General features: G+C 32.3%; 1 protein-coding gene across 1 annotated transcript; it reads left to right on the plus strand.

The window, feature by feature from the left end:
- Positions 1-7,621: 7,621 nt before the first annotated feature.
- Positions 7,622-11,250, plus strand: LOC131044894 (non-specific lipid transfer protein GPI-anchored 31). The gene is made up of 2 exons (XM_057978373.2): positions 7,622-8,561; positions 10,780-11,250. The coding sequence occupies exons 1-2, from the start codon at positions 8,207-8,209 to the stop codon at positions 10,962-10,964; spliced, it is 540 nt and encodes a 179-aa protein (XP_057834356.1). The 5' UTR covers positions 7,622-8,206; the 3' UTR covers positions 10,965-11,250.
- The last annotated feature ends 509 nt before the right edge of the window (positions 11,251-11,759 follow it).

Here is an 11,759-nt window from a genome sequence, read left to right on the forward strand (position 1 = left end):
AGATGTTGATATCCTTATAGTTTTATAATGGTGAAGGAGATCTTACTTTACACAATTTGGTACATGTTAGTGTGGAACAAGGATATGGTTTGATTTGTAGGTTATCTCTCTAGTCTTGTTCTTATTCCTAAATATGTGTATTCACATGATTGAGTGTGAATAACTTGGGAGAGATATGAATAATGGTGGTGATAGGGGTATTGTAACGTATTTGTTTGTAGGATTAAAAATCAATACTTATTTCTTTGACAAGTTATGTAATAGAAGAATTAGCCACATCCTCTATGTGAAGTATTATAGACAAACCTGGTATGCTTTGATCTATTTTTAATTTTAACATTACTTGTGCAATGAGAGTTTTTGGATATAAGTCTGGTTATCCTCTTTGATATATTGGTTTGTTGATTACTAATGTGATAATGAATTTCATGTTTCATTGGATCAAAATCTACAAGTTATGCATTTTGTAGGTGCGTACACTATTATTGCAGTGGGATGACTTAGATGTGGATTATCTATATCCATGATATTGTTTTAGAGTTAATGCATGCTTCATTAGTTGGCCTTGTTTATAGTCATATGTACATTGGTATGTTGTATTGGGATAAGAGGATGGATATATAAATATTTGATTTGATTATAGAGTTGTTATGTTGATGACATGAAGTTTTATCTATGTTGGTATACCTTGGTTTAACGTATGGTTAGATTGGATGAATTTTAATTTGTTGTGGTTGTTTTTTTTGGTGGAATGAGTAAGATAGTCACTCAAATACTTTGTTATCATCAAATTTGATGCTTTTATTCATGCAAATTAGTGTAGGTTTAAGTGACAATTGATATGTTTCACCTTGGCATATTCCTTTTCCTTTCAAATGTGGCATGTGGAGGATGTGAGGAGTTTTTTGCTTGATGGTGGTGATCATGGTTGCTTTTTTAGGTGTCTTGTTGGAGCATGAGAGCATGGTGAAGATTCAAATGGTACATAGATAGCTAAGGGATGTTTTTCCTTTGTTTGTGATTTCTACATGGGCATATTTATAATGTATGATGTCGAGTGGAAGAATGTTAGGATTAAGGTTCCATCTACCTTGTAAATACTATGTCAAAAAATGCATGGTTCTAACATATTTGGAAAGTTCATTAAGGCACTTAGGGTGTATTGGGAAAATAATTTGTAATATTTATTCTCACTATATTGTTTGCAATGCATTCATAAGGGGTGATGGATTCCACTAGCAACAATAAAGGTGTGTTGTGAAAATAATTATTTAATGTTATTTTTCTCACTTGTGTATGCCTGGAATGGAATAGTTAATGGTACATGAAGAGGAGACATGAGTGACCTTTGGGTTTCTCCTAGTGGTTTCTTGGAAGAGGAAAAAAGTGTCTCTTGGTATTCCATTATTTATTGTATTTAATGTAATGTTTATCTTCCATGGTTGTGTTCCCAAGTTGAAGGAAATTATTGGATCCAAAAACAATGTCCTTTTTGAATTTTGTGGAGGTAATCCAAGGGTTGGGTTCATTTGGAATGAAGAGCCTTCTTTGGATGCCTTGTTTGGTGGTTTTGAAGCTCTTGTGATTCTATATAAACAATTCTTTGGATATAGAATTAACGAGGAACACTTGAATGTAGAGTTACTCTATAGGAACAAGGACATGTGGGAGGCATAAGGAGGTTGTGCATAGGTACACAAGTGTTTCCATGTTGGAGGAAAAGAGGAGAATGGAAGTGAATATATTGTAATCGCAAATATTTTATGGATAATGCATCCTTGGCCTCCCTTCTTGGTGGAGTTTTTCTCTCACAAGGATTTCTCCACATAAATTATGTGCTATGTGATTCTCTTGTGTTTCTAATTTTGACCTCTTTCCTACTATCTTATGGTGATGATAATCTTCATAATTTATTATTTTTTATAAGTTCACATAAGGTAGTATTAATAAACATGATATGAAGGTTGATTTTTAACATCATAAAAAAGAAGGATCTAAGCATGGTTTTCCACCTTAAGGCAACTTAATTTTTAGTTTTTCATGTTGTAGTAGTCTAAGCCTTTTATCTCATCCTTCAATTGGTTTGTTGGATAAAGATTGAATTTCATAACCTTTGGTCTTTGAACTTGTATATTTCTCAACATTACCTTATTCAATATTAGCAAAGAATGGGTTCTATAAGACCAACCCCTCTTCACTTATTTCCAACTCACTTCTACACAACTAAGTACTTGTATACTTAACCCATAAGTGAGGTTGTAAATCTAGTTTCTTTTCACATATAATGTTTTCATATTTGAATACTAGGTAATAGCATAGCTTTATCCTATAAAAGTTTTATTGTTGTACATATAATGTAAAGGTCCTATAACTTAAAAAGTAGCTCTAGCTAGGGTTATCCATCCAACCATTAAAAATAAATGGTATATTAGTGCCTTTATTTGAAATTTTTGGCCAAGATATTATGTATTTGATAACATGTATGCCAATTATGAAGTCACCCACACTAGTTGCATCTACTTTCTCCTTATGTTGTTTATATTCATAAGCCAATCCATGGAGGGTATGGTTCTACCTAGTTTTGGTGGTCTATGAGGTCGCCACACTTTATCTACTGGTTGACATAAGAGCTCCTTCATGATATTCTTTCCCCTCTCTTTGAATTCATATGATCACATCAATTAGTACACCCTTGGTAAATTTGCAAGGGGTATTATTGGCATGAGAATAATGAATTAATAATTGAATGTTGATTATTATCACTAATTAATAATTAAATGTCGATTATGATACACATAATATGGTTAAGAGATGTTGATGGATATGTGATTGTAGGTGAGACATTGTGATTCTATTTGTTAATTATTAAAACTTTATATATTCTTACTTTTGATTGTGAAAGAATTATTAACTTCTAAATAGTAATTATTTATCTACAATGTTTTATTAATTTTGGTAGTTACATAGTTATTTGTAATTGACTAAATATTCATGGGTAACAACTTATCCAATTTATACAAGATGAATATACGCATTTGAAAAGTATTTAAAGGTAGATATTTGTTGGTGATTTGTTGGTTATAAAGGATAAAGTGAATTAATGAGAAAAATCACTAATATTTTTCTCTCCATATTGTGCTTTGATATGTACAGGTTTATTACCACATACATATGTAAATACATTAGTGATCATGGTAATGAGTACAAGTTGATGTGAAAACACTTATACAAAGACATGGGTGAATTAATATAAGACAATCTTCTACTTATTAAAATTTAACAAACATAATAAACCAATCACATAAGATCTAACAATTAAGAGAAACAATATTTACATGGAAACTAAGAGAAAACCATGAAGAAAGACTACTTGGATCTATCGTTCAAATCCACCCATAGCAAAAACAAAATGATTACAATATTTATAGGCACCAATCCACTAGAGACATCGATCCCCACTTATAGAACTCACATGCATCAACCTAATAGAGACACCAATCCCCACATCTGAGCACCAACTCAGTAAGAGACACCAATCCCCACATTTGAGCACCAACTCAGTAAGAGACACCAATCCCTTCTTTTAGGAGACACTCCTCTTCTGCAAAGTTTCACCTTATGGATGTTGCTTCTTCAATGGATTATGAACATATTTTTCTGCACTTTCGCACTTCAAACATTCTACTTTGTGTTAAATCTTCTTCACATTAATTTTATTTGCATTGAATCTTATTTTCTTTGTATACAAATGATAAAACATTTTCTCACACAACATACTAACACACAAACTCACTTCACCCTTTTTTTTACCACTTTATGCACCAAATTAAATACATTAAAAATATAGGCCAGGCATACAAAATCAAACCATAATATTAAAAATTCCATAAGTCGACCTCCAATTACACCTATGCTAAAATAATAAAATTGCATCAACTAGCTTCCAATTACACCTCTTTCAAAAGAATAAAATTCTATGAGTAGGTCTCCAATTACACCTCTTTCAAACTAATAAAATTCCATGAGTCAACCTCTAATAATACCTAGTTCAAAAAAATAACAAACAATTGAAGCTAATATAACAAAACAATCTCCTAAACTTTGACATCAACAACCTTTGTCATCAAAGACAATAATTCCAACAATCTCACTCTGGCATCAATGACCATATTTCTAACAATCTCCCATTCTTGAACAAAACATGCTTTGGAATCAACGACAACATTTCCAACACAAGTAAGAAACTACCTCACATAAACAAAACCTAAACTTGAAGTGTATTTCATGATTAGTTAAAAAAAGATTAAATAAGTTTGTGCCCACTTTACACAGCTCTATAAAGTGGGTTGTGATAGTATGCTTTTATTAGCATTAGAATATTTAATTTTCATGTTGGTTGGGAATGTTCATATACCATGAATTGCATTCTCATGTTAGATTTACTTGCACATCAAAGTGGTAGAAAAATGTCTGGTAAAATTATCATACTCACATAATTTCTATTTTGTTTTGTACCCACCTTGATTAGAATGCCTTAATGCTTTAACATATCAATAAAATTGAAATATTGTTGTGTTAGACATGGCTCCCAACCTAATCCTTATTCATCCCTATTTTAGCCCCTCTCCCTTTTCAAATTTTTTGTCCATTCATTCTTCACCTTGAAATCAACATTTTATTATAGCGTCAGATTGACTCAAGTCACTCCCAAGGAGCATGAAAATGATCCTTGAAATTCAAATTCTAAATTTTCTCCACCCCTATCATTAGTCATTATGAGCTAAATTAGCACACATTTCTTTTTTCTTATTACCATGACTTGACATTTGAAGTCATTCATTGTGAACTTAAATTCATAAGGTGGATTGTGAGCATACATTTAATTCTTAAGGGCAATAAAGAAAACAAATTTATATCATTGTATAGTCCATCTTCATGTTTGTAAATGATGTCTTTAATCTCTCTTATTATTGTTCATTTAGTTTAGGAAGGGGTTTGACCTAAGAGAACTTATTCACCTGTCAAGTCCATAAGCTCCTTAACAATGTCTCTAAACACTACATTGAACTCTTATATTTCTAATAGATAAAAATAGATTTTTTTGGGAGAATGTTTTTTGTAAAATAATTCTTGCATGTTGCATGTCATTTTCTTGTGTAAGACTAGGTTCATTATAGATGAGATTGATCATGTAAGACATGACATCAATCCTTAATGTTTTTCGTGTCAATTAAGATTTTGAGATATTCATTTTAAGGTAAACAATTTTATGGTAGTGGTAAATCAATTAATAACAACATTAATATTTATTTATTCATCATCACTCTCATACCTAAATACACCTATCCTCCTATTTAATTATTGTATTTATTTTAATTTTATCATATATCCTAATTCCATTATCCAAGTTGATTATTTTGCTAATATTTTTGATTAAGGGCAAATCAGGTTTTGAAGGGACCTGAAGTCCTTTTTACAAAATGCTGCTAAACAGATAAATACAATCTACGAGCAGCCATCACACAACCAAAAAGCAAACACACACTAGCAAAAAAGATATATGCAACTTTTTAAGAGTCTTTGCAGCCTCTAGCTAATAGAAATACAATTGAAGATTGATCGGGTCCTACAAATCATTATTTTGTTGATGTTATTAAAGTAACTTAGATAATTAAAAAACATTTTATTTTATTTATATATATACTAGTCTTAGTAAAGTGATTGGATAAGGATACAACTATGAAGAAAGTTTTATAACCATGTTTTTCTTTTGATAATAAGTGTATTATATGACATTACACACATGAAGGATATAAATGAATTAAAATAATTTTTTGTTTTATAACTTCATGTTTTTCATTTGATAAAATCTTTTATTTTATAACTTCATGTTATATGACATTAAACACACACACACAAATGGATAGAATAGTATCATAGCCTCTATAGTCTAGGTAAGATAAAACATTGAATAAAATAAATCAAATTATAACAATAAATATATAGAATCAACAAAAAGAAGTTCAAACAAGACACACATACCTTATTTCCTATGAGATTTGAACTTGTGACCTCTTTTTCAAGAGTACAAGTTCACCACCTCTAGGCCAACTCAAGCTATATAGATTAATTTAGGCTATATAAGTAATACAAAGAAGTGAGGACTCCATATGAGGCTTAAATTTGATAGTTAACCTTGCCTCTAAAAATGTATTTTTGGTAGTTATTAATTCAAAGTTGACCTTCAAAATCTTGATCGTGTTTAATGACAAAAATCTTGAAATACAACCATCAAATATAGGTCTTGACTTTTTAAGAGAGTTGTAGCCAAGGAATGATTCCATTTATCAAAATGATCTAGAGATTGAACCTCACCCACCCAATCACACTTCTAAGAATTTGAACTTGGATGGATGACATAAGTAAAGAACATACCCTACGCTCATCAATTATTACATCAAGAAACATTATAAAGTTGTATTAAAGAGATGTGAAGAACCTCTTACATAAAAACTCCTCCTTAAGTCACATTTCTCAAGAGTAAATCATGATTGTCGACTTTATATATATATGTTCTACTTAACAATAACGCTAAAAAAACATGGTAACTGTTTTTTAATTAAATTTTGTATTTTTGGAAACATCAATTGAGATAAAAGAATTTTTTGGGAAATAAATAAAAAAAACAAACAAACAATATTGTAAGTTTTTTATTTAATTTTATTGTTTTGAATTTTATACTTTTTGAAAACAAAAATTAAGATAAAGTTTTTCCATAAAACAAGTTAAAAAAGTGAACTTAAGTTTTTAAAGATTTATAATAGAAAGATATTCTAACAATATTACCAAAATGGTAAGATTTTATATAATTTTATTGTTTAAATTTTATATTTATAAATAATTTTATTATTTTGATGGAAAAAATAGAATACATAGATGTAACATCTTTGTTTTAATAAAGTGATTACGACAATTTGAGTAAGCATATATCTAAACAATAAGTTGCCTTCAACTAAATAACCAATTACAATAATTTGAGTGAATACACACATCTAAACAATAAATAAGAAAAATCAGTCTATTAAATAATACATTAACTAGAAAATCTCTCCACATATATTATATAGATTTCTATCAAATATGAGTTTATCTTGAAAGCCCACAAAGTATCATTTATTTGACGAGGACAATATCAACAGACTGCTGGCTATCTGGTCAAGATTCATAGCAGGGGATCTGACATGGAAAGGAATTCAAAGGGTCTAGTGCTAGTGCTGTGATTTTCTTGGTCCCATAGACTGATCAGTCTGGTGGACGTCAAAAAAGTAAAATACATAGATATCACATCTCTGTTTTATTAGAGAGTTTTCGACAATTTGAGTAAGCATATATCTAAACAATAAATTGCCTTCAACTAATAATCAATTACAACAATTTGAATGAACATACACACATCTAAATAATAAATAAGAAAAATCAGTCTATTAAATAATAACATTAAACAAAAAAATCTCTAAAAATCAGTCTATTAAATAATAACATTAAATTAAACATTCTCTCGTATCAGAGTTAAAGTCCCCAAAAAAGCATAATCCTCGAATAAAAATACTACATGCAAGAATGACCATTTGCTTGCGTCAAACTTACAGTGCGACTGTTGCATAAATAGGTTGCAGACAGAGCATATCCACCACATCCATTCATAAAATAGTAAAACGGACATAGTGGTGTTCCACAAACACCCACCACAATGTGGAAAGGATAAAATCAAACAACAGATTTCATCACACTTGTTGTTTCAAATTCCCACTACAAAATTCAAACCATACAACTGTTCACTGTGCATTTTTTCTTATTCTCATGCTTGTAATGATGACCTGCAATTACTCCACTACCTAGCTATCCAAGGTTATAAATGGATTCCAAAACCTAGAAACAAAAAAGCCAAAAAAAACTTATTCCTTTTCTCCGCATTAAAAAAGACAATCCACTTTTCCAGCCTTTCGAGACACAACTGTCACCACGAGATTTATAGCGGACCAGGGTGGATTTGGTGAGCTATTAATACTGCTCTTCGATTCCGCTTTAAATCTCATTAAACTCTGCACCCGTAACCCACCAACCCATCTCCTAAACCGCCCCTTCATTTACTCTCAAAACCCACATTGGGTTTCTCTGCACTTGAATCTTTGCTCAGGTTTCTCTAATGGCGGGGCAAAGGAGCAGATTCATGGCGGTGACTGTGAGTTGGGTTTTGGTTGTTTTGGTGTTAGCAGAAATGGGTTGTGCTCAGGAACCTACTCCATCACCGTCTTCTGGAGGATGTGATGATACTGTGTCAAATTTGTCGCCCTGCTTGACGTATATCATGGCAAATGATTCAACACCTCCTGCAAAGGACTGTTGTAGTGGGTTTGCGAAGGTGGTTAATGGGAATATAGTTTGTCTCTGTGGTTTACTGGGAAGCAGCAATAACTATGGCATTACTATTAATCTGACTCGTGCAGCTGCCCTGCCTGCTGCTTGCAAGGTTAAATCCCCTCCGATCAGTGCATGTGCTGGTAAGACTTATGCCTTCTGAGTTCTATTGGTATGTTTTCCGATCTGTTTGAGTGCCCTGTTCATGGAATTTAGTTGTATGATAGTCTTTTTAGTTGCACTAATATGATAAAGGACATAACGTTTGCAGAGATCATGTAATGAATTTGTTTAAGCTTCTGGAAAATGACTGTGTTTAGCTTCCTTTTTGGATCATCGTTCATGGAGTTTAGTTGTATGGTAGTCTGACATAGTGTTTGCAGAGACCATGTAATGCATTTGTTAAAGCTTCTGGAAAATGAGTGTGTTTAGCTTCTTTTTTGGATCCCTGTTCATGGAATTTAGTTGTACGGTTGTCTTTTTATTTGCATTAATATGATTAAGGACACAGTGTTGCCGAAACTATGTAATGAATTTTTTAAAGCATCTGGGAAAAAGACCGTTTAGCTTCTCTTTTGGATCCCTGTTCATGGAATTTAGTTGTATGGTAGTTTTTTATTTGCATTAATATGATTAAAGGCATAATATTTACAGAGACCATGTAATGGATTCGTTAGAGCTTCTGGAAAAAAGATTGTGTTTAGCTTCTTTTTGAATCAATGGTTCAATCTGTAGTGATGAGGTAAGTTTGCCAATGGCAAAGGTCCTAGGTTCGAGTCTTGGTAGAGTAATGGTATCAGAGAGTGATTTGGGGATTTTTTGTTATGAGTTTATCTAGGAGGGATGTAAGTGTTGATTTGGTCTGAGAAGTACTGTTGATCGAAAATAACAAACCAGCTGGGGTATCCATAGAAAATTAACAGCAGATTATAGGTAATGTTTATGTAGTTATTTTTTTATGATTTGGGGTTTGGTTTGAGAACATTCATTGCTATTTCTATTGATGTTATTGATGCGCTCTGTCAACGGTTATACCTACTTAATGGGGTCCTTTTTAAGATCAATCAAGTAAGTCTAGAATTTTTCCTTTACACTGATGATCTCCACTATTTCTTTGTGGGGACGATCTTAAGATCAGAGGTGGATTGCCATTATAATAATTTTTAATTGTTTTTTAATGGATTAGCTGTTACTTGATCTGAGGACCCCATTTACATGTGAAGGTGCTCAATCATTCACCAGTGTGCAGCTGTTAGGCTTTTATGAAACTGGGTTTTTAAGTACAAAAAGGGATTTTAAGTGGGCTCTGTATTTATCACTGAGCTATTGATTTCCGAGATTTTGTATTATGGATTGGTTGTGGTTTATAGGTTATTTAGATTTTGCTCTCAACTCTCTGCCTTTTATTAGGCTCCTAATTATAGAATGGCAGATTTTTAACAGCCAAGGTCTGCCTTATATGGCAGATTTTTAACAGCCAAGGCCAAAGATAGTCTATAGGACAACTGTCCCTGTTATTTTTTTTGAAAGGCCAATTTTCTAGCATTCAATTTGATGAAGCCAACGGTTCAATTCTTTAATATCCCGTTGAGTCACGCTTTAGTACTGGAGAGTGGAGAAGACATTTAATCTGATACTGGGGCCTCCTAGCCCAATTCTGGGTTCGATGTCAAAGTTATTTGTTTTTTTCAGTAGATCCTAATGGAGGACCTCCCCCGGTGTCGCAAAGTTCCTGCCTTTTATTATAACAGACTTTTTAGTAGAGATTTTTTTAATGAGCAAGACTTTTGAGAAGGCTTGATATGATGTTTTGGGTTTTTTAACAATTTTATGGGGTGGCGCATGTTTTCAAAGTAGGTTTTTAAAGTATATTTGTTACTATACTCTCGCTTAGCTCTCATCTTTTCATCAATCTATAGTAGAAGATCCTACATCAAAAGGACTGTGGGACCTTTGTTTTCATGGGCTGGATCTGGGTGCTGTTCCTATTGTTGCTGCACTTGATCTCTTAGACTGTTTGCTCGTGTATCTTTCACTTAATTGTTGATCCTCCATACTGTTTGCTCGTGTACTTTATTTAAATCTTTCATTTCATTTTTGATTCTTTAGACTGTTGTTCTTGTAGATGTTATTAATATCTTCCATTTCATTGTTGATCTGATTGTTAACTTTATATTTTATATGATGTTGAGATTGAATTTTCATAATTTTTATAGTTTTTGGATTAAACTGCGTAGAATTTTTTATCAATATTTCAGATCATACTACATCAAGATTTCAGATCATATTTGATCAATGTTTCAGATTATACATCATTATTCCATCTTTTATTAATAATGAATGCCTGTTTGTTGTGATCAGCTCTGGCACCTTCTCCCACCTCCAGCTCCTCCTCTGGTGTGGGCTCTCCAACAGCCGGGTCGAATACTGTCACCCCAGGTCTAAGTCCCTCTGCAGCTACAGGAGCCGCAGGCATTTTCAGGCCATCTCCATCCACTGTTTTTACGGCTCTACTTTTAGCTGGAGTTGCACAAGTGCTTATTTGAGTTCCTACTCCTAGTTATATCTTTCTTCCGGACTGTTATTTTCACTGTAATTCCAGCTTTCTTAGACTATTATAGGCAAACTAGTTTAGCGGATTTTTTAGTTGGTTGTGGCTTTTCATTTAGCTGAAAATGCTGCAGAATATAAAAAGGGATTTTATTCCTGGATATTCGTGTATCCTGACCTGTCAGGACATATCTGTTTTTAATCTGATCACGGAAGTTCATTCCGTGTGGACTTAAAATCTTATTTAAAAAGAAACAAAAAAAAGGCGCGTTTTAAGGCTCATGCTAAAGTGGTGATGGTGTTTGTTGACTTATATATGTGGTGGGGACATCATGATTATGATTTATACTTAAATATATGTTGGGGCCACTTTAGGATGTCCATCTTTATGAAAGGTGGGTTTGGTGTAATTTGAAGTGAAAGTTTATAAAGTTTGTTGTTGCACATTTAATCAATTTTTTTTGATGGGTAAGAAACATCTCTTGAATTCCTTTTCAAAATAATTTGTGGACATTTAAAAAAAAATTCAATTTTACATGGACAGCTTACAAGTTTATATGGTCACATATGATGATACATCAGTTTTGTGAAGGTGTCCAACATGATCCCAAATTGCCACAAGATTTATATGTGTGCACCAAGTCAGGTAGTTTACCTGTGTATTGATGTGGCATCACATTATTGGTTGGTTTGTTTTTGAATTTTAAGTAGTACTTTTCTTGGAGATAATCATTCACATGGTATTTTTTAGAGCACCACTATTGATCTAAAAGTGTCTATGTACTATAACA

This window comes from Cryptomeria japonica, chromosome 1 (assembly GCF_030272615.1).
Source record: "Cryptomeria japonica chromosome 1, Sugi_1.0, whole genome shotgun sequence".
Lineage (NCBI taxonomy): Eukaryota > Viridiplantae > Streptophyta > Pinopsida > Cupressales > Cupressaceae > Cryptomeria > Cryptomeria japonica.

Excerpts from the sequence above, each read along its gene's own strand:
- LOC131044894 (XM_057978373.2), top strand. The coding sequence starts at position 8,207 with ATGGCGGGGCAAAGGAGCAGATTCATGGCGGTGACTGTGAGTTGGGTT. Across the intron at positions 8,562-10,779 it reads TCCGATCAGTGCATGTGCTG|CTCTGGCACCTTCTCCCACC; the intron begins GTAAGACTTATG and ends TGTTGTGATCAG.